General features: G+C 34.8%; 5 protein-coding genes across 6 annotated transcripts in view; 4 read left to right on the forward strand and 1 right to left on the reverse strand.

Moving 5' to 3' along the window:
• LOC125670090 (uncharacterized) overlaps positions 1 to 20,852 on the forward strand; it is a 675,065-nt gene that overhangs the window by 103,273 nt on the left and 550,940 nt on the right. The gene's annotated exons all lie outside the window — the stretch shown is intronic.
• Positions 8 to 949, forward strand: LOC125669003 (uncharacterized). The gene is made up of 2 exons (XM_056162654.1): positions 8 to 88; positions 276 to 949. Exons 1-2 carry the CDS (start codon positions 30 to 32, stop codon positions 853 to 855), a joined length of 639 nt encoding a protein of 212 aa, XP_056018629.1. The 5' UTR covers positions 8 to 29; the 3' UTR covers positions 856 to 949.
• The window catches only part of LOC125670144 (uncharacterized), a 21,056-nt gene continuing 4,571 nt past the window's right edge, over positions 4,368 to 20,852 (forward strand). The window contains exon 1 of the mRNA XM_048905133.2: positions 4,368 to 4,625. Within this exon, the coding sequence (XP_048761090.2) occupies positions 4,577 to 4,625 (49 nt within the window). The 5' untranslated portion in view covers positions 4,368 to 4,576. The remainder of the gene's footprint in view (positions 4,626 to 20,852) is intronic.
• Positions 11,009 to 15,343, reverse strand: LOC125665809 (uncharacterized). The gene is made up of 6 exons (XM_048898694.2): positions 15,090 to 15,343; positions 13,207 to 13,895; positions 13,000 to 13,102; positions 12,582 to 12,790; positions 11,746 to 11,962; positions 11,009 to 11,423 (listed from the first exon to the last, which is right to left on the reverse strand). The coding sequence occupies exons 1-6, from the start codon at positions 15,292 to 15,294 to the stop codon at positions 11,281 to 11,283; spliced, it is 1,566 nt and encodes a 521-aa protein (XP_048754651.2). The 5' UTR covers positions 15,295 to 15,343; the 3' UTR covers positions 11,009 to 11,280.
• The window catches only part of LOC125665803 (uncharacterized), a 5,967-nt gene continuing 460 nt past the window's right edge, over positions 15,346 to 20,852 (forward strand). For both annotated transcript variants that reach the window (XR_008802408.1, XM_048898686.2), the window contains exons 1-2: positions 15,346 to 15,470; positions 16,151 to 20,852. The exon at positions 16,151 to 20,852 is cut by the window's right edge. Coding sequence is in view for 1 of the 2 variants with exons in the window: in XM_048898686.2 (XP_048754643.2) it covers positions 15,426 to 15,470; positions 16,151 to 18,958 (2,853 nt within the window). In the remaining variant the exon portion in view is untranslated. The remainder of the gene's footprint in view (positions 15,471 to 16,150) is intronic.

Genomic DNA, 20,852 nt, shown 5'->3' on the forward strand with positions numbered 1-20,852 from the left:
CATGGCGTTACCTTGGGAAAATCCTGCCAATGAGCCAGGTTCCGTACATTGGAAATTTTGTTAAGATTGTTTGTACCATCAGTAACAGGTATATTGTAATCAATTCCAATAACTTGCAGATAAACATGCATCTCACAATAAAATCCTGTAAAGAGATGAAATTAAAATGAAATCATAATACCATTACCTACGTAATTATATACACTCTAAGTATATTGATACATAAAACCCCCCAGAATGTTTATATTCAGGTTATGCTTGATTTATCATTATAGGTACTTGAAAAGTATTTCTAATGGTAATGCTGAAGATGACCAGATCCTTGGTACAAAAATGATTTACTTATCAAAGCAAATCAACACCCTTCGGCAGCATGTTGAAGAAAACAAATTGGAAAGACGATCAGCTTGTTGGGAGGAAATGGATGATATCACTGACTTTCCAAACCTGGATGAAGAGCAACTGAGGTCTCTGACATGTGGCACGTACCAGCTGAAATTATCCCCAAGCTATGCCCAGGAACATATTGAAGGAGATTGTGCCATTCATGTCCACAAGGAGGAGCCAGGTCTAGTACGAATCAGAATGCAGAGTCGTCATGTGTCATCCAGGTCCTACCTTCTGTGGATAAAGTATGCAGAGGGTGCAATAATTGCATGGTATTGTAAGTGTAAGGCTGGTGCTCGTGTTGTTGGCATGTGTGCACACATTGCAGCCATTCTATGGTATGTGGGGTATGCACGGCACCAACCAGCGGGGCGAATAGGTGTACGTGATTGGGGGGAGTTCCTGGAAGATGCCACTTTGGTTGATGAGTCTGAGAGTTCCAGTGAAGGCAGTGAAATAGAAGAGTAAAACAGTTGTACCAGAGAAGATATTGATTGCTGAGAGAGAGAGAGAGAGAGAGAGAGAGAGAGAGGAGAAGATATTGATTGCAGAGAGAGAGAGAGAGAGAGAGAGAGAGAGAGAGAGGGGGGGGGTTGTATCATCTTCTATGTTGTTTTTATTTCAAACATCATTATTTCTTATATATCCAACTTATATTTCTTTGAAAGATTCCTTCATCTCACTTTGTGATCATAAGATGATACAATCAATTATTTTTATATTAACATGAGTAATTAAAACAATTTTCATACTCTTATCCAGATCTACTTTATCATTTTATCATAATTGTTAATCAAGCATTGCAATACATTTTACATTTATCAGATGTGATATTTGGCAATTTCAGTTGCTCACATTGGGGTACATTTTATATTTCAAAGAATGCAGTCTGATTTAAGTGAAAGATTGGGAACCTTTACTTTGATGTATTTGCCAAATAATATTAACTGATTTCATATGAAAGACGAGATGATTATTGTCATAATTATTGAAAACATTTTTGCAATGTTTGATAACAGTATATATTATATATATATTGAATTTAATTCTCCATGGAGAATTGCACAACTTGATATCTGTATTTTTGGGGATGTTAAAAAATAATCCATTATTTCTTAGATTGCAAATTATAAAATAATGGATTATTTTTTAACATGTCCTAAAATATAGATACCAAGTCGTGCAAGTTTGTAACAAGATCACTTGACCAATGCCTTTAGTCATCTACATCTACAATAGATGCTGAAATATGATATCATTATTAGGTGAAGTACATGTAACAGGAAAGGATAAAATATTCATGAAGATTGGCGGCTGAAATTATAACTACTGCCCATTTATCATCGTCGGATACCCAAGTTATTCATGCCCAATGTGCATGTCTATTCCCAACACTAGTTTACATTACTTAAGTACAGTCTGCATGACCATCACCCGGACCGACAGTTGAACTTGCCCCAAATGTAACATAGTATCTGGAATATGGAATCTTTTTGATAGACTTATCATAATACACAAGACAACAGTCCTAGCTTTACCAATAAAGGTTCATGTGTACTTGACATATTTATAGTTCATCCATGGCAGCAATGCTATACAACGTATACAGTGTACATGTATCATATGTACATTAAACCACAGTGGACATATCTTCTGGATTGTGGGAAACAATATAAAAATAAGTGTGTATTTCAAACGATGTATTAATTACCAATCTTTATCAGAGCGACTGCAAATATAATTTCAAAGAGGATTCATATTTTACACCCACCCCCCTCAATCATGCAGTAATTTGTTCAAATTTTACCCAATATATGACACATGCCAAACTTAAAAAAACCAACCAAATATATAGGGCATGATTGATCTGATAGTGAAAATCGCGCAAACTTTCGTATTTCACTAGGCCTAATTGTTATTGAATAAATTCACTTACATCATGATCATTAGTTGCTTCTGCATACTGGTTGTTCCACCAAAGTCTCGATTACCTCTTCACTGCGCCGCATTATTGATAATCTACTATTCATTTGCAATGTAATGAATGCTACGCGATCAGATACCGTATCAGCTGCGTTCACATGCATCTGTTATAGAAATGCGAAAAAATTCGAGCTAACAGGAAGCGTCATAACGCGGTATCCTCGTTGCCCTACTTTTCGGGCAAATTTAAAGCGTAATTCGAAACGTTAGCATATATATCATTTATTTAAAATGCACAATTGTTGAATGAGATGTTAAATATTAAGTTCACGCTAGGATGAAATAATAAAAAGTTCCATGAAGTATTATGGAAATGACAGAGTCAAAATACTAATACTGTGACATACTTATAATACACTGTCGGTAATATCGATCTACCTATACACGGTGTTGAATAAGTGTACATATGTATTAAACTCTGTGGGAATATTAATAGAAAATGTTATCAGGGAGAATATTCAATTCTTTTATACATAATGTGCTGTTTGTAAATTTTGTATATGTGAGGTGCTGTATATATTACATATATATATTGATATAATGAAAGAGATCAGCACTTACACAACTTTGACGTTACATTGAAGACAGTGACAAAAAATACCCTAAATTTGAAGACATGGCACAATAAAGAAAAGAAAAACGATTACAAATAGCACAAATCCTTGGTAATATTTCATATCAAAATCAATCATTTTTAAGACTAGGCCATAGTTGGTGGTTTGTGGGTCGAATCCTTTAATTGTGTGAAAATATAGAATAAAAAGCATGAACTTCTCCTGCTGTTTTTCCTCATTATCATTACAGACGCAATCTATGTAGTCAGCATAGCGCTTTTCAGTACTTTCAGTACTTTGATTTATAGCTATATAATCAAACCTCATCAGGAAACTACTTCTTGATAAGTATTTGCGCCCTCAAACCACGTACAATGGGTCTTTTGTGTAATTTAAAGTACTACAATATCTTAAACGAGCTTTGGAGATTTTATCAAGCGCAGACTCTTGTTAGTCACCATTCTGCGCAGTCCGAGAAAATAAGTACCGCCTTCAAAATTACCTGGTCTGTAAACCCTCGTCAATCAGGAGAAATTAAGCTTCAGATTGGATGCTAGAAATTGATGGATATTTAGTTACCAGTCCTTGTATATACCTTATCTACCTTATATGTCGTTCGAGGTGCCCGTGCTATCTTTTGATGTTTATATCGCATACTAGTTCGATGGGGGAACAATTCTCACGTGGTGGCTTTTTCATGTATAGATAGTCACACAATGATAGCAGTAAATTTTGTGTACAATTACAATAGATTATAATAGATTATGTTTAGGAGTAGGTACGATTGATAATTACGGAGTGTTAGAATGTAATTTACACGGACATTGATTTTATGTTTAAAAACTGAAAGTATCGACCTTCGTTTGGAAACGTCGCACATGTAATTATATATAATTAATGTTTATGAAGAAAAAATTAATTATGAGTATATACGTCATTAAAAAATGCATACAAACATACATAGATACCAAGGATAACTCGTGAAAGCTCGAAAGCTTATTTCCAATGGGGTCCTTTCATGCACGGATGTTTGCACTAGGGGTCATTTATGTGGGGGGAAACCGGAGTACCCGGAGGAAACCCACGTGTCCGAGTGGGCGACCGCCATACCCTCTCACATACAACCACTGCTGACCACGGGGATCGAACTCGGGTCGCAACGGTGAGAAGCGAGAGCGCTACCTCTCACTCGGACGCCCAAACCTTGTTTAAATAATTTCCCTCGAAATATGGCGACAAAATGATTGTAATAAAGAATGTTCTGCCTAATTTTCCAATAGCTAACTTCCTCATTTATACAAAATTTTAACGAGCTTAACATATTTGATTCATTAGATTTTTAAATTATGAAAATTTCGATTAACCTGCACAAGAAAAATGACTACCCTGAATTTACGAAAACGAATAGGTAATGCAGGCAACGCAGATAACATCCTGTGTATTGGGGACGGCATACACAAGCGAGCAGGGTTCCCTCGGGGCTTCACACCTGCTTAAATTTAGCTCCGCCCCGCACTTAACGACCGGTTGAAAACCTCGGTCTATATATTATAATAAAAAATTCTCGGTGCTTGTTTTATTACTCACTCTTTCATAATTTAATAAAACTAAAACAACGACGCCAGCTTGCTGCATTTGTATCCTCGACACTCATGATGATGCTCGTATTTTTGCTGGCCTCACTCTTCATCAATCGGAATGGTAAGTTAGCATTATAACAAAATTTTATTTAATGGCTCTTTAAAAAAAATTCTTATGAAGTATGATTTCACCATCGAAAGAGTGATGCAAGCTCTCAATTATTTTTATATAAATTTTTGTGGGATTTCCCCCGGTATGATAAAATGTATTTTGTTTGCAAATAAGATGTAGCCGTGTGAAAATTTTGTAAATAACTTTTAAGTTTTATGATTAAAAAGAATTGAATTTGCAATTGATAAGATTGTATAATAAAGTTCTACTAGAAACTTATGCCAAAACAATGGCAAGCAGCTTTGATTTTATTTAATTTCCAATTTGATGTAATTAGTATTTTCCCGCCAAAAGTTTGGTGAGCATTTGGCGCCTCTTATAGTCATGTGACTTTAGACCAGGGTTGGATTTTTTCATATTGTCCAGTGGGTTTGAAGTGTACAGACGTTTGAGTTTTAGTTATAGTTGGAGTTATTTCGCCATCGTGGTATATCTGGTTTTTCTTTGTTTTTATGGAAGCAATAGCATCGCAGTTGTTGGTGCTCTTAATTATATTGCTAATATCTAACAAAGTGCATGTTTAACTTTTATTGCAGTTGCACCAAAGAAGCTTTGAAATATAGTTTACAGCTTTACATTTGATAAATATCAAGCCTAAAGTCCATAACTTTGGTAAGTTATACTATTTAGACTGTTTAAGCAATATAAAAGTCAACTAAAGCAATAATATAAATATTTTGTTTTTAATCTTATTTTTCTCACTTATTAAATATAAATAAGTTCGGTGGATCACTTTTATAAATTGTGATTAAAGTGCTTGAATATCATTTGATATAACTTTATGCTAAGTTTCAAATGATACAATATATGTATATATAACATGTATAAAATGTATATATGTATTTGACGTGATGTACATTTTCATGTCATTTTGATATGCGGCTTTCTGTTTGTTACAGGGCATTTCAGTTTATTCTATTTGAATGAAATATAAACACGAACTTTTAACAAGGATTTACGCTGTTGTTGTATTTCTATCAACGCATCGTTAGTTACATATGGAGCCCCCAGCTTGGTTTGAATAGCCCCGCTTCGTGTGAACACCCACAGTGAGTTATTTCCACAGAAAAAAAAAAAATTGGTCTCCACAGAATTCAATTTATTCTTAGCCTATTGACGAGTGAAATCTACTCATCAGATTGGACCGGTTCGCTGGATTTCGTTCCGCAAGGAAGGCGCGCACCTGTAGAGGCGGATCCAAGTAACGTCAAAGCGGATTCAAAATCGCCAAGGACTTGTGAATTCGGAGGGCGGATCCAATACTTGGATCAACTAATGGAATTCCAGAATTCGGATTTGCGCACCAACATCTGACGGACTTAGTGACAGAGAGATTCCGAATTGTTTTACGTACTACTTGTCTCTGCGTGTCACACCGGAAATATTGCAGTTTCGATGTAAACATTGTTTGACAGTGACACAACTTGTGTTTTCTTGGATCGTTTGGACTTTTATTTATTTCAAAAACAAAACAAACAACAACAATTCTTTGGATCATATTACTGTGTTTATTTGTGCTATTGTTCATGGCCCTGTGATTTTTTTTTGTGTGTGTGTTTTTTTGTTTGTTTTTTTAAATTGTGTTTGTGATCCATTCGACAATAGACACAGTCAAGGCTAAAGTCAGCAGATCGGTAAGCAAACAAATCTAAATAAAATTTCAAAATTTCTTACTATGAATAAATGATTAAGTTAGGGCATAGCATGGCACTACTAACATTGCATGCAAGTGTTGTTGATAATTAAGTTAATAGCTACCAAGAAAACAAGTTGAGCGCAATTATTTGACATTGTTTCTTGGTGATTATACAGTCAGAGATTGGTAGTATTAAGATTAGATAATTGGGAGTTTATTATTAGATCTGAGTCTGTCAGTTTGTTATTGATACATATTTCAGTTTGCATTCAGTGTCAGATTGGTATAAGCAAGTAGACATTGACAGTGACTTGGCTAAGGTATTCGGGTTGATATAGTTTGTCTGTCGTCTACCGGAAGTGCGTATTTTCAACCGGAAGTGTCCAGTTGATAAAACCAAAGGTATTAATTACTAGTTTTACAAAACAACTACCATAGTATTTCATTGTCAAACTTCAATATTATCATTGGTGTGTAGTTTGCATGAGATATAGCTAGACATTATCATACTTGGTGTATGTACCGTGTGTTTACACTTGCGCGTTTCGGTTGATAGTTGTTAAGTCAGTGCACTAAATCGTGTTCATTTCTTATCACAGTTTATTTACGCTGTCGTTTTCGAGAACTCGGTTGGTTTAAATTATGGCATCTGAGGATGAAAAGAAGCTTTTAAGTGCTTTTAAGGAATTAGGTCTAAAGCCTAAAACAGATACACCCGAGGATCTTAAAAAATGGCTGGAAGATTTTTCAGCAAAAAGCAAAATCAGAGGAAAAAGTTGAATCTAAACCGATAACTATAATGCAATCAGGTCATCCTAGTCAACCTCGACTATCTATTTTCTATGGGGAAAGTGCCACTAAAGGTGAAGCAGATTATGACCAGTGGTGCTACGAAGTAAAAAGTTTATTGCATGATGAGATCTATAAAGAGGAAGTTATTATGCAAGCAATTAGAAGGTCAGTCAGAGGTGAAGCTAGTAGAATCTTGATGAGATTGGGACCTGGTGTTAGAATTAAGGCTGTTCTAGAAAAATTTGAGAGTGTATATGGTACAGTTGATACAAAAGAAGAATTACTTGCAAAATTTTACAGCGCTAAGCAAGAACAGACTGAAGATGTTACTTCATGGTCATGTAGACTGGAAGACATTTTAAGGAAACTTGTTGAACAAGGGTTGATAGGGAGTTATGGATCAGATGAGATGTTGAAGTCCAAATTTTGGTCTGGTCTTCGACAAGAGTTGAAAGATATATCTGGTTTCAAATATGAAATGATTGCAGATTTTGACAAGTTGAGAGTAGAACTTAGAAAAATTGAGAGAGAACATAAAGTCCCAGTAGCAGAAAAAGGGTCTAGGAAAGCATTAAATGCTCAACAGAATGTGACTGACAGTGCAAGTACTAGCAAAGAGTCAGAAATATCCGAGCTCAAGTATTTAGTACAGGATATGTCGATGACAATGAAAGCTATGGGTAAGGAGATTTCAGAGCTTAAACAACAAACATATCACCACCAACCAAATAGAAACAAGTCTTCAGGAAGAGGTCGATCTAGGAATAAGCAGAATTACAATTCAGATTTCTCAAAAGATTCTAATCAGGACAGAGGGCATAATTCTGAGCAGAATTTAGGACCTCAATGTTATAGATGTAAGCAATATGGGCATTTTAAATGGCAATGCACAGTCAGACTAGATCATTCAAAGAATTTAAACTACGGACCACCTTGTACGAGGGGCGGGTACTAGGTGCAAAGAGAGCACGCCCTTTTGAGGAGATTGTAGGTAGTAGCAATGAAGCAGTGGTCAAAGTAGATGGAATAGAAGTAAATTCTTTGGTTGATACTGGTAGTGCTGTTAGTACAATCAGCGAAAAGTGTTATAGAGAAAATCTGAGTCATAGAGAACTGCAGTCTCTCAATGACATTTTGCAAATAGAATGTGCAAATGGCGATACTCTCCCTTATTTAGGATTTATAGAGGTTGAGTTGGAATCAGCGGGTATCCCTATATCTGATTCTCATACATGTATTTTTTTGGTTGTACCAACAACGGCATACAGTGAAAAGACACCTTTGTTGATTGGCACTAACATTTTACGTCATTTAATGGAGGGTTGTAGAGATCAATTTGGAGACAGGTTTTTACAGAATGCTGCTTTGTTTACATCATGGTACTTGGCATTTAGGTCTATGATGATGCAGGAAAGGGAACTGAAAAGGACAAACAATAGATTAGCCTTGGTTCATTCAGCTGAGAATTCTAAAATCATTATCAAGCCAAATAGTAGCATCTGTATAAGAGGATACATTGATGCCAATAGCAGGATTCAGCACCCTGATACGTATGCTATTTTGGAACATACAAAAAAGTCAATTTTGCCAAAGGATTTGGATATAGTTCCAACAGTCATGACTTTTTCAGCCCAGACAAGACAAGTTGATGTCCATGTATCTAATATAACTACACGGATGGTATCAGTTCAGCCAAAGTCGGTGCTGTGTGAAGTACAACTAGTGCAGTTGAGTCAGCTCCTGCCTGATGAAGCACACCAAGATAACCAACCAGAACAGATTAGGAATCTTACTTTGGATAATACTGATTTATCTGATAAGCAGATAGAGGATATATGGAGATTACTCAGGCATTATAAGGGTATATTTTCTAAGGGAGATACTGACATCGGTCATTATACAGATGTTAAACACAGGATCAACTTACTGGATGAAACGCCTTTTAAACAAAGGTACAGACGTATACCACCAGCTATGATAGATGAAGTTAGAAAACATATTGAGCATTTAATATCTGCAGGAATAATTAGGAAGTCAAGTTCACCCTTTGCATCGAATGTTGTTCTTGTAAGGAAAAAAGATGGCAATATTAGGATGTGCGTAGATTATAGGATGCTCAACAAGAAAACCATCAGAGATTCATATGCCCTTCCCAGGATAGAAGACATTCTTGACACATTATCAGGATCAAAGTATTTTTCAGTTCTGGACATGAAATCCGGATATCATCAAATCGAAATCGAAGAAAATCATAAACACAGAACAGCATTTACTGTTGGACCTATTGGATTTTTTGAATTCAATCGTTTACCATTTGGCCTTTCAAACAGTCCAGCAACTTATCAGCGTTTAATGGAAGAATGCTTAGGAGATTTGAATATGAAAATATGCGTCATATATTTGGACGATTTGATAATTTTTTCGGATTCATATGAGCAACATTTAGAAAGATTAGAAATCATATTTAGGAGATTAAAGGAGTGCAATCTCAAATTGAATCCAAAGAAATGCAATTTATTCCATAAAGAGGTAAAGTATGTCGGATTCATCGTATCAGAACAAGGCATATCTACAGATCCAGAAAAGGTTAAGAAGGTTTTAGAATGGCCAACTCCTACTCATCCTGATGAAGTAAGACAATTTGTTGGATTTGCAGGATTTTATAGACGTTTCATCAAGGATTTCAGCAAAATTGTAAGACCTTTACAGGAAATTATGCCCCCACAGAATCAGAGAAAGAAAAGGGTTAGATCAGAAGTGAAAGGATGGACTTGGGATCATCAGCATGAAGCAGCATTTAATGAGCTGAAACATCATATGACAAATGCACCTATTTTGGCTTATGCAGACTATGACAAGCCATTCGAGCTTCATATAGATGCAAGTTCAGAGGGGTTAGGAGCAGTTTTGTGCCAGGAACAGGATGGACAATTTAGAGTTATTAGTTATGCTAGCAGAACATTAGGAAAATCTGAGGAAAATTATCATGCCATGAAGTTGGAATTTCTATGTTTGAAGTGGGCAGTTACAGAGAAATTTTATGATTATCTCTATGGGCATAAATTCACCGTCAAGACAGATAACAATCCTTTAACATACGTTTTGTCATCAGCAAAGTTAGATGCCACAGGTCAAAGATGGGTTTCTGCATTATCAGCTTTTGATTTCGATATTATTTATAAGCCAGGAAAACAGAACACAGACGCTGATGCTTTATCTAGGTATCCTAATTCCAATAAGAACATCAGTTCGGAGACAGTCAAAACAGTATACAACTCTGTGCAAGTACAACAACACATCATTAATATGGTAGAAACAGTAGAACCTTTTGATATAATTGAAGCAACAGAGTTTCCAGGACAACCATTGGCTCAGCTAGAATTGAGAGAACTTCGGAGAATTCAACGAGATGATCCACTTATTAGATTTTGGATAAATGCAGTGAAGGCAAAAGCTCTTCCAGTGAAACACAAAATTCCAAAAGGCAAAGATCATATGAACATGTGTAGGAACTTCAACAATTTGAAATTAAAAAGAGGGGTATTATACAGAGAAATTAAGAGTCAAGACAACATCATCAGTCAACTTGTATTGCCAAATCAACTTACACCTATAGCTTTAACAGGACTACACAATAATATGGGTCACGCAGGGAAGGATAGAACATTTTCTTTATTAAGGGATAGATTTTTTTGGACAGGCATGAACTCGGATGTAGAAAATTGGATTAAGAAATGCGAGAGATGTTTGAGAAGAAAATCCTCATGTCAGAAGAGCCTTATCAAAATGAAATCCATTTAAATACCATTCAAAGACCATTTCTTTTCAGACCATTTTAAAACCATTCAGGAGCCATTTCTTTCCCAAACTCTTTCAAGAATTCTCAACAGAAAGGATAAGATCATTTAAAAACCATTTTTCATTTTATTTCCATTCAAACCATCAGTAAACATCCATTCAAACACCATTTTTTTGGGCCTTATAACATGCAAATTAACCATTCAAAAACCATTTATGCAAATGAGACAAAAATGGTTCTCTTTTAAACCATTTAATAACCATTTTAAAACCATTTTTACAATAAGTAAAATATGAAAATAAATTTTGGATCCTCTCCACAGATTTGGCAGTTTACAAGCAGTATCTAAATGGTATTAACACAGACATGCAACAAATTTACTTGTTCATTTTCTTTGCAAGTTTTGTTTTTTTCACTCCTTTAAATCTCAAATTTCCGATCTTGTTCTGAACTATAGTTGTCTGTGTCTTGGATGAAACATTTTCGATATCCATTTTGGTACACCATGCGAACAGGTACTCTGAAATAAAACATACAAGTTAAATATGATAAGAAAAAAAAAACCAAACAATACATGTACTAACTTGTCACATCATTTAATGGTACCATTGTTGACTTCTATAAGCCAACTTTCCTTGGCATGAGATTAACCTTCTTTATTATTAAAGGACAGAGAGGTCATAAACAAGAATATAATGCCTGTATTTTGTTAATAACAGTAAGATTGCAAAAGAAAATTAAACACGCACATGAGAAAATCGAGAGAAAAAGAAGTCCTAAAAGAATAATTGAAATTGATCAGAATTTACAAGTTCCAAAAAGATGGAGGAAAGAATATTTACCACTTATGGCTTCCATTTTGTGTGTGTTCAGGCCTTTTACACCTTTGGAGGTTTTCAACTCGTCTACACGGAATACCAAATCCAAAACTTTATTCAACAGAAATGCTGCGGGATGTTTTGCCATCAGCGCACTTGATTCTGCATTTCTTAGTTTAGATGGGTTAACAAGGACATCCTTGAAAATGTCATCCTTATCCATTATCAATGGCACCTTTCGCTAAAATATACAAAAATACAGTTGAACATTGGTATTGGAATACCATGGATATGTCAAATTTTAAAGTGATTTGGAATTAGTTCCAACCACTAATTCTTTAAGTATCCTACCTCTAATTTTTCAAATCCTCGGATATCTCAAAGTTTTTTCTCAGTGCAAGCGAATTCAAGATAGTGAAGTTTGACTGTACAAATGACTCGATGTATCTGACAGTAACTTTCTTTGTTAATTCGGATGAGACCGCAAAAACCGAGGTCCTGTGTCACAGTAGGTGTGGCACGATAAAGATCCCTCCCTGCTCAATGGCCATAAGCGCCGAGCATAGGCCTAAATTTTGCAGCCCTTCACCGGCAGTGGTGACATCTCCATAAGAGTGAAATATTCTCGAGCAGGACGTTAAACAATATTCAATCATTCAATCTTTGTTAATTTGTTTAATAAATGAATTTCACTGACTTTTAACAGTTAAAAAGTAAACAAGTTATGCAGCAGAGATAAATAAAATTTAGAGTCATTTCTTTATCTATAATTTTCAGCTTGCCCAAGCTTTAAACTTTAAGTGATATCTGATAAAAAATTTCAGATTTAACTTAAATATTTAAAATACATCATATCATACCTCATTTTCATCTGTTGTTGATGCATCAGCAGACAGAGCTCTGTGTTGTTCTACTGAAAAATCATTCCCAGTCATGTTTGAACTGTTTGGTGGGTTGGTGGAACTGCTTGGTGACTGCCCATATGTTATACCATGCAACTCAGAGGACAGCATATTCAGGAATCCAAGAATTGTTCCCTGTTGTGAAGGGTCCAGCTGCTGATAGTAACCTTATGAATGTTTAAAAAAAACATTATTCAAGCAATGAAGAATGTGATATAAAAAGCAGTATATATATTTACTTCACATAGACTGGAAAACATGCTTTGAATAAGCCTGTTTTCCAGTCTATGTGAAGTAAATTTTAAAAAAAAAGGTTTTCAAAACTTTACAATCAAATATTAATTGCATCACATTATTTCACATTTTTTAATCTTACCAATAACATTTTGAATGGGGGATGATTGTCCGCAAGTCTCAGATTGACCCATGTCTGAATTATAACCATATTCTGGCACATAATAGGCATCGGAGAAATCAACCTAAAACAAAAGCAAATCTTTAAATTCCTTTTCAAAATTTCTCAAGATACATAAGTTTTCTTATACTCTGTATTACATGTTAAAGTGCTTGAACATGTACATACCTCCCCAGTGTTGTTATACTCCAGATCTGTAGGCTCCAGATCATTAGAATTCAATAAGTTTAAGCTAGAAGAAACAAGCATGGAAGTAGCTGATGTTGTTTGCTCTGGCTCAACAATTTTCTTAGTGCTGGTTTCGGACGGGACAGTAGCATTTATATGTTGTAAAGTTTCTGTTTGCCTTCCTTGAAACCCACTTGCAACACCTGTTGCAGATGTGCTGTCTGCCAATGCCTCTTTTCTAGGGCTGCAGCTACACTGAGGCTTGTTTTGTCTGCTTTGAGATTCCATAGAGATGTTGGAATCTGAAACTTTTGGACTTTCTGCAGAACTTACTCCTGCAAATGCCATCATTTCTTTTAATTTCAAGTCCTTTGTTATTTGTGATTTGGATTTCTTTGCTTCTAGTTCACTGAGGGGTGTGTCAGTTTTTGTTTTTCTTTTGGTTGTTTTTTTTTCTGCTGCCGATGTAGTGGTAGAGTCACTTTTTGATTTTTGCTTTTGCCCTTTTTTTGCTGCCATTTCCCTCGTTTCCTCCTCCAGTGCTCTTTTCAGTTTTATGCTTGCACCCCTTTTCCCACAGCTTTTAACTTCCTTTGCCTGGTTTTGTAAAGAAGTAAAGAAATCTGTATCTCTTTCACCGCCATCCCCCTCATCAATTTTCGATTTCATTCCTCTGCATTTTGAAGCACCTAAAATATTCATACAAAAGTATTATAATAATGCTTGGTTAACACCTGTACATGTACTTTGAATTGTTAATAGTGTAACTGTATACAGCAGTATTAAAATTAAATCATCCAATTTAAAATCAATTAGGCTATTTGTATTGTGTAGACTTCATGTCTGTACATGTATAACCAAGCAGGGTCCAGGGGATGTCATTTGCGTTAATCCAGAGTATATGACAAAATTATAACAAATTAATATCAATGTAATGACTTTCTTCCACAACATTATTTTGTTTGTTGGAATTATGTGTATAGCAGTGTACAGATTCTGCTTTCTCCCTCATTCTCAACACTTTGTACACAAATTGAAAAGATATTGCTTGACATTAGACTTAATTCCTGTGGAAACGAGGGGGTGATCAGGAAAGACCGAATTAATCTGAATAACCCCCTCGTTTCCACAGAAATTACATTAAAGTTAGAGCAATTTTCCGACGAGTCTGCATACTACTTAATTATTTCTAGCGATAATGTTGATGTAATGTATATAATAAATTCGTAATATATCTATTACATTCGGATGATAACTATTACTCTCTGTGTACGTTTCTAAGTCTCGAATTTCCTCGACGTGGATTGTTGAATTATACACAAAAATCATTAAAATTACTTACACGCCTATATCGTAACAGTAACTCCCTTTTAGTTTTTTTCGACTGGTATGAAACAATTCCATTGTCAAGTAATATCTAATAAACGCACAGTATTTACAAAAAATCACATTTTCACGATGTGATGTTGGCTGGCCTTCACTTCCTAAGTACCCGAGGTGTTCCGATGCCTATTCGGGAAAGTGCATTTATTACACCATAACGCCCTCTATATAATCAACCATACGCGCGCCTTTTTTTCAAATGTATAAATTTTTATTTCATAGCTGTTGGAACAATTTTTTTTTTTTCAAAATGATTTTAATATTACATGCCTAAATACTTTTGAAATAACAGGATTTAAAACGATTTTTCATACAAAACATGTAAAACCCAGATGGAATTTTCCAATGCAATGTGGCCATGTGGTAAATGTAGACATGGCCTGGTACGTACATGTATTGGTAGGCCTAGATGTGAATTTTGGGAACTTTTAGCTTGTTTTCTCTAAAAGATTTTTTTCCTAAATTGATATTAATTTTAAAAAATGTATATATTTACTTACTTCCTGAAAAGAATACTCTTCCAGTGTATGCTATATCTTCAATTTCTTCTGTACCATCCTCTCGAAGATTTGATGTAGGAAAGAAAACTGTCACATTATCTTCATCCAAGAAGGTAATCTTCTGCTTTGGCAATAATTGCACAGTTTTGTCAGCATCAAAAAACACTAAAAAATGTGAATCTTCCCTGTGGAATAATTGAGCCATCTTTCAACAGTTCAAAGTGCCAGGTCGAAGTGCGTCTAATGTGTTAAGCTAGAATCTCCCGCCAGTGCGCTCTCCTATGTTGAAGGCGCTGATTTCCGGTAGGTATAAAGTTGTTACGGCGCAAGAACGCGATGGAGACCCCACCGAAAAAGAGATACCGCAAAAGAAAAGATAAGGTAGGACTATATACGTGTTACGAATATTAATTAGTTATATGGCAGGGATTAGAGATAATTATACTACATATTTTTCTTTGTAATGAAAATATGTGCTTTTGAAGTTGATTCTGTCTAGAATGTGGTGAGAACATGAAAGCTATAGCAGACATATTAGAAGGGGGGGGGGGGGTGGTCATATTGTTGAGCCTGGTATTCTATAACCATGATGATAAATGAAAAAAGGCCATCAAAAGGTCGGATTCAATCCAACTAAATGTAGAGGGATCTTGCTGGGCATTGGAAAAACAACTAAAACATCAATTTGCGGGGGGGGGGGGGGGGGTTTAGAAAAAAACGATGCTAAGGCTTAATACTGCCACTGATAGTACAGTTATAGATAAAGCTGGACTAATGTATGTATTTCTTCTTCTCTTATTCAATTTCTTAAAATATATAGAATGCGGAATATGTATATTAGCCTTGAATGTTTACAAGTATAGATCCACCATGCATGTAAAAGAAATGAGGTTCATAATTCTAAAATAAGAGAATTTAAACACAATAGTTTGAAATCAACCCTTTAAAACCCAATATTTATATTATGAACTAAATTGATATCAAAATTCACACCAAATTGAAAATTAAACTTTATGTGTTAATAAATTAAATTTCAAATACATTGTTATTTTTTTTTACAGGTGAATTCAACACCAAGTGGACAACTTGAAGTAGTTGAAAGCAGCTTAGCCTGCAGTGCAGATGCACAACTTGCAGAACATGCAGAAGTACTTGAAACAGTAAACAATTCACAACATGAAATCAAAATGAACAAAACAGAATCTGAATCCCAAGCAAGTGGTGCATTTGTTACAGATGAAAATTCTGAGCACAGAAACAACAACTCAGATGAATTGTATGACAGTTTGAATTGCACTTCATCTGTGACAGAATGTGTCAATGTCACCATTTCACAAAATGTTGAAGATGAACAGCATCAACGTGTTGAACAGCATGGTCAAGATGAACCAGCAATGGAATGTGCTGAGTCAAATAATGCTTTTGATGAACAGTTTGATGAGATTTTATTTGCCTTTCATGAAGAAGCAAAATTGAGGGACAGTGATTTGTTGGCAAATGAGGATGACTTTACTTCTACATACACTGAATATGACGGAATAGAGATAGAACATATAGGACAAATTATTTCAGATGAAATTTTGCAAACTTGTTCCAAAGAAGAAGAGGAGATAAAGATCAAAGATCAAAGTGAGATCCCTTTATTTGAAAATTCTCGTCATTCCGTTGGTGTAGTTGTGTTACTCATATGCTGTTTTGTTATAAGATTCCGTCTACCAGATGAAGCAGTATCATACTTGCTAAAGTTTATGGCTTGTATTTTACCACACTGCAATCGACTGATGGGTAGTTTGTACCACTTTAGAAATTTTATCAAAAGATTCTCTTGTGGTGCCTTACCAAACATAATATTTCACTGTAATTATTGTTACACAGTGGTAGAAAAACACAGTAAACAATGTCCATCTTGCAAAAAATCTTTGACTCAAACTGGAGCAATGGCTTATTTCTTACAAATCAAATTAGTGTCTCAATTAACTTCTCTTTGGAAAACCCCTGATTTTTGCAATTCTGTTAGAAAGCATAGATTTCAACACTACGAACACAATTTTAAGAGTAAATTAAGTGACATATATGATGGAAATTTGTACAAAAAATTCTTTGAAAATAATGGAATTCTTAGCAACAAAAACAATTTATCATTTTCATTAAACACCGACGGTGCACCTCTTTTCAAGTCATCAAATGTAAGTATTTGGCCTGTGTATATGCTAGTCAATGAACTCCCACTTTCTCAGCGAAAACGACGACAGAATGCATTGCTTTATGGTGTTTGGATTTCAAACAAAAAACCACAGATGTGGTCATTCTTCAAACCACTTTTCAGTGAAATGCAGTATTTGGAATCAAGAGGACATAACTTTATTGACAGTGATGGCAACAGTTTTTTATGCAAATGCATTCTTTTAACATGTACATGTGACCTTCCTGCAAGAGCACTGGTATATAACTGTAATCAGTTTAATGGTGAATACAGTTGTTGGTTTTGTTTACAAAAAGGAGAAACTCACAAACATGAAACAGGAGGAATTTCTCATATATTTCCTTATGATGAGTCAAATCCAAAAGGCCCTCCCCGCAGCAAAGAAACGATCGATAGAGATGCACAGTCTGCTGTTGAAAAAGTCTTAAACAATGAATCAAAATGTACAGTTAATGGACACAAAGGAAAGTTCTGGTTCATGTACTTAAAACATTTTGATCCTGTCAAAAGTTGTGTTATAGACTATATGCATGGTGTATGTTTGGGTACTGTTAAACAAATGCTTACTTTATGGTTTGATAAGAAAAACAAATCAAAAGAATTTTCATTCTTTCATTTAAGGAGTCAAGTAAATGACATGTTAAGAAATATAAAACCTGCTATTTTTGTGACACGAATACCAAGGTCAATTGATGAAATAGCCCATTGGAAATCCTCAGAATACAGAAATTTTTTGCTGTATTGGGGCATTCCACTTCTTGAGGGGATACTGTCTGGACCATACTTTGTACATTTTTGTTTGTTGGCTAGATCCATATTCATTCTTTCAAAAGAGGGAATTAGTAATGAGGAATTAGAAACAGTTGAAAGAGCGCTGCTTCTTTTTGTAGAACAGTATCAATATTTGTATGGAAAACGATATCTAACTTTAAATCAACATCAGTTAGTTCATCTTGTTGAATGTGTGCGAGAAACAGGACCATTGTTTGTAAATAATTGTTTTATATTTGAAGATCTCAATGGTTTTATTGTTAAACATATTCATGGTACGCAAGGGGTTGATACACAATTGACAAATATTATAAACATGTTAAAGGTACCTCCAATAATGTACAATATTTTTCTTAAAGATAGTGCAGATGAACAAGTTTTATCACTTTACAATGAACTAACTGACAGTGTTACAGGAAGGCACAAGTATGAAGATGAAATAGAAGATGGGATTAGGCCAATTGGGAGTGCAAATGTGAAAGTGTTAACTCCAATAGAGCTAACCCTTGCAAGAAAATTTGGCATTATAGAAAAAGAAGTTAAAGTTTTTAACAGAATTGATATGTATAGAAAAGGTTTTTATGTATATGGCAAGGAGTATGAAAGGCTACAAAAAAGACAGCAAAATGTTGTAACTTGTGCCATAAGTGGAGAAATGCAATTTTGTACAGTTATAGCATTTTATCAATGCTTAAAAAGAAATCAGGAACCTGTTAACTTAGCATTAGTGAATTATTTTAAAAAGATACAGTCTGTTGGTTGTGTATGGCAAGTGGAATGTCCTGAAAAATTGGATATGATTCCTATTTCATGTATAACAAATGTAAATAACATTGTTAAAGCACATGGGAAGACATATGTTTGTCCATCTCCAAATAGGTATGACAGAGACTAATTCTGTTGTCAAAGTGTAGGTTAGCAATGTACATTGATGAACAGAAATATTGAATAAATTTGTATAAAACATGTACAGTCTTTATCATTAGTTCTAAATGTAGAATCTTTATAAGTGTTAAGAAATGATAGCTGAAAACTAAAGGTATATATGTTCCTAAAACTAACCATTTTCTCATTTAAAATGTTTCAGAAAAAAAATGGGAGAAAAATGGCTAGCTTAAGCAAAGTGGATAGTGAAACAGGCATTTTTTCCCCATTTGCTCAAGTAAATGGATATAAAATGTGCCAATTTACCATTTGAATAGCATTTTCCAAGAAAAATGGTTTTTAAATGGTTGTGAGAAAATGGTTTTGGAAAATTCAAAGATAGAGAAATGTAGGAAAAATGTTTTTGAAATGAAAAATGGCTGGAAAATGCTGAATGAATGGAAATAAAATGGGAAAATGCCATTTTCTTTAGCTAAGGGTAACACCATACCATCCGATGTGTAATGGCATGACAGAAAGATTTAATAGGACCCTCATCAATATGTTAGGAACTTTAGAGAATAAGGAAAAGCAAGACTGGAAAAAATATATCTCTTCATTGGTTCATGCTTACAATTGTACAAAACATGAAAGTACTGGTTATTCTCCATTTGAACTAATGTTTGGCAGAAAACCTAGATTACCGATAGATTTAACATTTGGATTACCTGAGGAGCACAACATAAAGGAATCGTACAGCGAATTTATTACGGAATTAAGGGACAGAATAAAAGAAACCTTTGAATTAGTAAAGAATACAGCAGAATCTTCCAGGCATAAACAGAAAATGAATTTTGACAAGAAAGCTAAAGCAAAGAAATTGAATATAGGGGATCAAGTCTTATTGAAAATATTGGCATATGATGGAAAACACAAAATTGCAGACAAATTTGAAGAAACAATTTACACTATCAAATCTCAACCGAATACAGATATTCCTGTGTATGTAATTACAGCTGAGGATGGGCATGAGAAAACTATTCATAGGAATCTTATTATTCCTATTGGGACGACATTTAGGCCTAAACCAGCAGAGAGAAAAGGCCTTGGAGAAAGAAATCCGCGGATAGAGGAGAAACAGGACGAACAGAGAAAGGAATCAGATAGTGAAGATGAAGAACAATTTGTCACCATACAAATTGAAAGAGGACACACTGATAAACAGAAGGATACGACTATGGCACCACAGCCATTGGAAATCCATGAAGCGCATGATCATGCAGAAGTACAAGCTGAGGAGGAGCTAGTAGAAGATGACTCAGTAGAGGAGGTTAGACGTTCGTCAAGAACAAGGAAGAAACCAAAGTGGCATGACGCTTATGTTATGTCTCAAACACAGGAGGTTGAGAACAGACAAGAGAGAGCACAGTTGTTAGCAAATTTGTTTTGCTCCAATATTTTAAAATCTACATCTCCTTCATTGATTGAAAACATTGTACATAGTATCATTAAATGATGGGACATCATTTCATGGAGAGGGGGAGAATGTAGCCGTGTGAAAATTTTGTAAATAACTTTTAAGTTTTATGATTAAAAAGAATTGAATTTGCAATTGATAAGATTGTATAATAAAGTTCTACTAGAAACTTATGCCAAAACAATGGCAAGCAGCTTTGATTTTATTTAATTTCCAATTTGATGTAATTAGTATTTTCCCGCCAAAAGTTTGGTGAGCATTTGGCGCCTCTTATAGTCATGTGACTTTAGACCAGGGTTGGATTTTTTCATATTGTCCAGTGGGTTTGAAGTGTACAGACGTTTGAGTTTTAGTTATAGTTGGAGTTATTTCGCCATCGTGGTATGTCTGGTTTTTCTTTGTTTTTATGGAAGCAATAGCATCGCAGTTGTTGGTGCTCTTAATTATA

This window comes from Ostrea edulis, chromosome 4 (assembly GCF_947568905.1).
Source record: "Ostrea edulis chromosome 4, xbOstEdul1.1, whole genome shotgun sequence".
In the NCBI taxonomy this organism is placed as follows: Eukaryota; Metazoa; Mollusca; class Bivalvia; order Ostreida; family Ostreidae; genus Ostrea; species Ostrea edulis.

Excerpts from the sequence above, each read along its gene's own strand:
- LOC125669003 (XM_056162654.1), top strand. The coding sequence starts at position 30 with ATGAGCCAGGTTCCGTACATTGGAAATTTTGTTAAGATTGTTTGTACC. Across the intron at positions 89-275 it reads GTTTGTACCATCAGTAACAG|GTACTTGAAAAGTATTTCTA; the intron begins GTATATTGTAAT and ends TTATCATTATAG.
- LOC125665809 (XM_048898694.2), bottom strand. The coding sequence starts at position 15,294 with ATGGCTCAATTATTCCACAGGGAAGATTCACATTTTTTAGTGTTTTTT. Across the intron at positions 13,896-15,089 it reads AAGAGTATTCTTTTCAGGAA|GTGCTTCAAAATGCAGAGGA; the intron begins GTAAGTAAATAT and ends TGAATATTTTAG. Across the intron at positions 12,791-12,999 it reads CCCCATTCAAAATGTTATTG|GTTACTATCAGCAGCTGGAC; the intron begins GTAAGATTAAAA and ends AACATTCATAAG.